The 6,168-nt window shown below is 51.8% G+C and overlaps 1 protein-coding gene across 9 annotated transcripts; it reads right to left on the bottom strand.

The window, feature by feature from the left end:
• Window positions 1-77: 77 nt before the first annotated feature.
• On the bottom strand, window positions 78-4,535 carry TMUB2 (transmembrane and ubiquitin like domain containing 2). Of its 9 annotated transcripts, none has more exons than XM_072780835.1 (5): window positions 4,390-4,443; window positions 3,716-3,840; window positions 2,892-3,147; window positions 1,601-2,167; window positions 78-1,349 (listed from the first exon to the last, which is right to left on the bottom strand). In XM_072780835.1, the coding sequence occupies exons 3-5, from the start codon at window positions 2,894-2,896 to the stop codon at window positions 983-985; spliced, it is 939 nt and encodes a 312-aa protein (XP_072636936.1). In that variant the 5' UTR covers window positions 2,897-3,147; window positions 3,716-3,840; window positions 4,390-4,443; the 3' UTR covers window positions 78-982. The 9 variants fall into 9 exon arrangements, with proteins under 9 accessions (XP_072636936.1, XP_072636935.1, XP_072636932.1 ...); XM_072780834.1 differs by having other exon boundaries at window positions 2,892-3,054; XM_072780831.1 differs by lacking the exon at window positions 2,892-3,147 and having other exon boundaries at window positions 4,390-4,535.
• Window positions 4,536-6,168: the final 1,633 nt, after the last annotated feature.

The following is a 6,168-nucleotide window of genomic DNA, read 5'->3' as shown; positions in this document are numbered from 1 at the left end:
GCCCGGCCTACCCACCCTCATTACCATGTTGATGGGGGCAGAGCAAAGCCATTCTCTTAACATCACAGAAAAGAGGCTTTACAGCCACAAAATGGAACTTTATTTAGTCACAAACACTGACCCTCCATCCAAGAACCCCAGAGGCAAGGGCCTGGGGCCCAGGGCTCCATACCCAGAGCTCGTCCTTGGAGTTGGGCAGGGTAGGACACTGGCTGAGGGCCAGAGCTGTCTCTTGCTTACAGCCTTAGGCCTAGGGTAGCAGCAGCTGTGGCTTGGCCTCTCCCAATGCTGGGGGCTTGGCTTTGTGCCCCAATCCCCTTCCTGACTGAGCTCTATAAAGGACTATTTAAAAAAAAAAAAAATACAAGCAAAGTGCTTTGAAAAAAGGGGAGAACACTGGAAACTATCCAGAACACAGAGAACACCCTATTCCTGCTACGGGGTGGAGGGAGAAGGTAGAGGCGGCTAGGTGCCTACACAGAAAGCTGACACAACCTTCATTCCTGCTGTGTGACTTTAGTCTCAAAAGATGGATATTCCCTTAAGAAACAGAAAACTACTCCAGGCTCCCTACAGAAGTATGCTGGGGCCATGCTGAGCTGCCCTGGCAGGCAGCCCTGGGTACTGAGGAGCAGACATGCAGGACAATGAAAAGAGCTAGGGCCACAGCTGGGAGGGAATCCTTGGAGCCCTGGCTCCCCGCTGAGCTGGGCCACCAGCTCAGCTCTGAACTTTAGGACCCTAAAAAGTGAAAGATGATGACATCCTTGTTTCTACCTGAGTTGTGCTTGCACAGAGGTGGGATGTCTGTACCCTCGTAGACGTGGAGGGGAGGCCCTGTACCTGCTTCCTATGTCCTAGGGAGGAGGACCCACCACATCCTTTCCACCCTTCCCCTCCCAAGCCCTTGGGCCCAGCTCTGGCCAGGAAAGGGGGAGGCCATTAAGGAGGAAGACCATGCCTTTCATTTCCCCCTATGTCCTTATCGTCCATACATCCCAAATACTAGGAAACTAAAGAAGACCGTGACCCCCACCAGGGAGACAGTGGCAGGTGCTGTGAAGAACTGGCGGTAATTGATACGGAAGTACCAGACCACGCCCAACAGCACCACGAACACAGGCACCATGAGGCTGCCCACACTGACGCCAAGGCTGGGGGGTTCGGTGGCTGAGGAGGGGGCCAAGGAGGCTGAAGGGCCTGGAACAGCTGACCCTGGGGGTGAGCGGTGGCAGTGAATCACACAGTTGTCGGTAATGTTCAGGGAACGCAGTGTGCGGGCTGGGTCCTGCAGCAGACGGCCCTGGTAGATCAGTTTCATCTGGCTCTCTTGTCCAGGGAAGTATTTACTGGAAGGATGAGGGAGAGAGAGAAGGAAAGACAAGGCGAGGAATGAGAAGGCAAGCAGGCCGGGACCAACAAAACAGGACAATGAGGGAAGAACTGAAGGGTGAGTTTCTGAGAAGGATCCCATCCACCCCTAGTGGGGGCTGGACCTGATAGATCCCTGCCACTCCCAGGTGGGTACCAGCCTCCTCTTGGGTGACCAAGGGCTGAGGGCATAGGGTATGAGCAGCCTCCCACTCTCCAGTCCACTCACCTCTTCAGGGCACCCACAGTATCCTCCGGCCTGGCCACGGCCAGCTCCTCGGTGTCATTGAGGAATTTGAGCCGCACACTGATGAGGCCAGGGCTGGGAGGGAGGCAGCTGCTATCCTCAGATCTCAGGGGGGCCTCTGGACTGCTGCTTTCTGGGCCCGCTTGTCTTTTGGGCAGGCCTTGGATGTCAAGCAGATGCTCAAGGCTCGGCTCAATACCACCCCCAGCTCCAGGCTCCCCTGTGGAGTCTCCCCCACCTTCGCCAGCCTCTTCAGCCTTCTCATCATTACTCTCTGATGGATGGGGGAGTTCAGCTGGCTCTGGGGTGACTTGGCCTGCTACTAGATGGTCCACATGCCCCAGGTGGAGGACGGATGAGTCTCCAGCTGACACAATGGTGCCCAGGAGCTGGTTGCTACCGCTGTCTGCTACGTAGGTAGAAAGCCAAGCTAGGACCAAGGCTAGAATCAGCACCACCACACCTGCCACCACAGTCACCTCATTACCCACACCCTCAATGAGGGTGACATCAGAGAGCTCCATGGCCTGGCTGCTGACTGGGTCGACACTGCAGGAACAAAGGGGGGCATAACATCAGCAGGGTATATAGGGTTGCAACCAGGTTCCTAGTTTGTTTAGGTCCTAACTGACCCAGTGCTGAAAGAAAATAGAATTCGGTGTCCTGTAGAAGGGAGAACAAACCGTCCTACCTCTGGACCTCCAACCTAAAGCTAAGGACTTAACCCTTTGCCTCTATTGTGAGACACTAGCTTTCAGGTTCCACATCTTCCCCCTCTCACATTTCAAGCTCCCAGTGAGCACGGATCACCAGGAAAACCTCGTGGCTTTGTTTGGTGACTGCTGCTGCAACTGGCTGTTGTTTTTTTGTAGGTGGGGGAAAATTTTTTTGCTTTTTTGCGCCCTCAGTTCCTCTGGGATTTCTTTTTTCTTTTTTCTTTTAATTTTATGATAGTCACAGAGAGAGAGAGAGAGAGAGAGAGAGGCAGAGACACAGGCAGAGGGAGAAGCAGGCTCCATGCACCGGGAGCCCGACGTGGGATTCGATCCCGGGTCTCCAGGATCACGCCCTGGGCCAAAGGCAGCCGCCAAAACGCTGCGCCACCCAGGGATCCCTCCTCTGGGATTTCTATCACTTGGTCTAGCAATGATGCCCCCCTGAGAAGCCTCCAAGGTGGCTTCAGAAAGACCAAAAACTATGAAATGTTTTATTTTAGGGTCTTCTGGAGGCATAGTGCAGCCACTCTTGCCAGAATGTCTCATTTGAACCCTACCTCATTCACGGTCACGTATTCAGGTTCTGATGTCAAGAACCAAAAATTTAATTTTCCGTCAGAAGCATAGACCATCCCAAAAGGACACATCTGTAGGGGCCAGCAGCAGACATTATGCAGCAGGCACTGTTGTCTGCCCACCTCTGAAACTCTTCTGAAAGTCCTAGGGAGCAAAGGAGGACAGGCACGAGAAACACTACCCTCCTGGGTCACCACAGGTTCACAACGGCAAAACCACCACCTAAGTGGAAAGGATCTGGAAAAGATTCCAAAACAGCTCTCACAAACCATATCCCTCTCTCTCCTCATGTACTGTATAGGTTTCCCTTGGCAATTTCTTAGAAAGGCAAGAAGGACCTGGGCTTGCTCCTTAGAGTACCTTCTCTTTCCCTTGGAGAATGTGCGGCTTTCACAGCTGTCCCCAGGCAAATCCAATCCAATGATTATCATTAATAGACTATCCTCACAATACCTATAAAAACCTCATTATACTTATCTACCTGTCCATCTCTCCCTACTAGGCTTCTGGAAGACAAGGATCACCATGTATTTTTTTATGTACCCTAGTGCTCAGTATAATGCTATAGTAGCTGCTAAAAGAATACTTGTGGGACATATCAACATCTCAATAGCTTCCACATCCTTATTTAGAACATGGGCCCTGGAGTAAAAACAAAAAACAAAAAACAAAAAACAAAACCACCAAAAAACAAAAAGCCTAATTATAATCCCAGCCTTGCCTCTTACTAGCTCTGTAACCTCGGACAACTTTCTCAGGGCCTCAGCTTTTTCATCAGTAAAATGGGGTTAAAAATAGTACCTACCTCATAAGGTTGTTTTGACGGTGACGGGAAATCATCGAAGCAAAATACTTAGCACAGTGTCTGGCACATTGCAGTGATTCAATAAATAAATGGTAGCAATTACTTATCGCTTCCACAACTAGCCCCTAATGGTAAGAAGGTTAATGTCACCGACCCTGATTTACAGAAAAGGAAATTGCAGCGAATAGAAGCGAAAACGACTGGCACAGACACACGGCACTTTCGTGGGCAGGGGCCAGGCAGGACCCCAGGTCTCCTGCCTCAGAGGCCTTTGCTGTCTTCTCAGTCTGTGGGCGACCCGGACCGCGCGGTGAGGAGGGGTCCCGACCCTGCCTTTTCTGAGGCGAAGGCTCCGCGTGGGGCGGCCCTATTCCCGCGGGGCTGGAGAGGAGTCCGTGGACCCACCCGAGAGAAAGGCTGCCTGGTCCCTGGCCGCCAAGCTCAATTCTCCCGGCCCGTAAGGGGTAGAGACCCGTGAGGGGGCCACAAACCATCCACACCCCTCAAACTTCGGGGCGGGGCTGGGGGCCTGGGGGCGGGGCTTGAGGGCGCGGGGAGTCATGGGAAATTAAAGGAGGACTGAACCGGTACTGTGCTTGGATAGGGAAGGCGTTCCTCACCTGAAACGGCCAGACTAAGTGTTTTGACTTCGCTAGGACGGCCCATGGACTCACCTTTCCGTAGGGGCCGGGGGAGGGGCTGGTATCCCCGATTCTGTCCAGGGTCCCGTCTCTTCCGGCTTCTCCCGGAAGCTGTTTTAATCAGAGACAGGAAGTCCCGCCTCCGCGCTGTGCACTGATGGCGTAAGTCTACGTAAGGCGGGCTGACGTAAGCGTATTCTTCAATAGGGACAGGTTTCTCAGCGGAAGGAGGGGCGGGGTTATTGTTGGCGGAATCAGCGCCCTTCTGGGGCGGGGCCACGCTCAGTGGGCGGGGCCTAAAGAGCCCCTGAGTGAGGGGCGGGGCCACATGGAGTTGGGGAGGTGCTTGGGAGAAGGCGTGGCTTCGCGTCTGGAAGACCCGCGTGCTGGCAGAGCCTGGCAGAACGTGAGCGGCGCTTGCCTCGTCCCGGCGTGTTCTTCCGGCCTTTCTCCCAGCCTCCCGGGCTGGTTGGGTTTATTATCGCTCTGTAACGCGCCTTGAGCTCCTGGTTAGCGAGATCAGTAGGGACTGGGCTCTCTGACCTCCAAAAGTTCAACTCAGGGCTAGTAAGAAGACGGGGCCATTTAGTCACCATTCGGGTGGTCCAAGATTGCGGCCCCAGGTAGTGTGAGACCTTGGTAAATAAGGCGAGAAAGCATTTCAAAGAAGGCACAGATTCAGCGCAGACTTAAGGCCCAAGAAAAGAAGCCCAGAAAGAAAAAAAAAAGGCTCAGCTCCAAAAACGTAGCCGGATATTGCAATTAAAATTCTTTCGAGGTGGGGATCCCTGGATGGCTCAGCGGTTTAGCACCTGCCTTCGGCCCATGGCGTGATCCTGGAGTCCTGGGATCGAGTCCCGCATCGGGGCTCCCTGCATGGAGCCTGCTTACTCCCTCTGCTTCTCTCTGCCTCTCTCTCTTTCTGTGTCTCTCATGAATAAATAAGGTTTCAGCTCAGGTTATGATCTCAGGGTCATGAGATTGAGTCCCCCCAAGGGGCTTCCAGATTTAGCGGGGAGTCGGCTTGGAACTCTTCCTCTCCCTTTGCCCCTCCCCCTTGCTCTTTCTCTCTCTCCAAAATAAATAAGTCTTAAAAAATTTTTTTCTTCAAAAGACATGTTAGGATTTTGTTGTTTTCTGACGAACTATTTATTGATTGAAGTATAAAAAAGGCAGACGAGGCAAATTCATAAGAGTTCAGTGGTTTTCACCAACACACCAATAGAGCCAGCACTCAGATAAAGAAATAGAAAATGATCCCAAAGCCACCCCCCCCTCATGTTCTCTTCCAGGCACTAATTTACAAAGCATAGACACTATTATGACTTCTGTTACCATAGATGAGTTTTGTTTTTGCACGTTGTATGAATGGAATCAAGCCATCTGACTTATTCTTCTTTCCAAGTCTTATTGTGAAATACACATAAATTTACCACTTTAACCATTTCTAGATGGTTTTTAAAAAAACTTTGAGAGACAGCAAGGGCGTGAAAGAGAGAGCACAAGCACTGGGGAGGGGTAGAGGGAGAAGCAGACTCCCCAGTGAGCAGGGAGCCCAATGTGGGACTTGATCCTAGGACCCTAAGATCATGACCTGAATTGAAGGCAAACGCTCAACCAACTGAGCCCTTTAGGTGTGCTCCGTCCTGCTGTTTTAACCATTTTAAGCGACTAATTCAGTGGCATTAAGTACATTCATAATGTACACCCATCATGGTTATCCATTTGCAATACCCATGCCTCCTTCCCACCTCCAATCTACTTTCTATGAATTTTCCTATTCCAGGTATCCCATATAAGTGGAATCATAAA

The sequence above is a fragment of the Canis lupus genome, chromosome 16 (genome assembly GCF_048164855.1).
Source record: "Canis lupus baileyi chromosome 16, mCanLup2.hap1, whole genome shotgun sequence".
Lineage (NCBI taxonomy): Eukaryota > Metazoa > Chordata > Mammalia > Carnivora > Canidae > Canis > Canis lupus.
This window is presented reverse-complemented; position numbering and strand designations above follow the sequence as displayed.

Bases quoted from the DNA above. Each gene is read 5' to 3' on its own strand.
- TMUB2 (XM_072780831.1), bottom strand. From the start codon at position 3,750: ATGATTTCCCGTCACCGTCAAAACAACCTTATGAG. The intron at 2,168-3,715 runs GTAGGTACTATT...TTGTTCCTGCAG, and splicing joins CGTCAAAACAACCTTATGAG to TGTCGACCCAGTCAGCAGCC. The intron at 1,350-1,600 runs GTGAGTGGACTG...TCATCCTTCCAG, and splicing joins ACTGTGGGTGCCCTGAAGAG to TAAATACTTCCCTGGACAAG.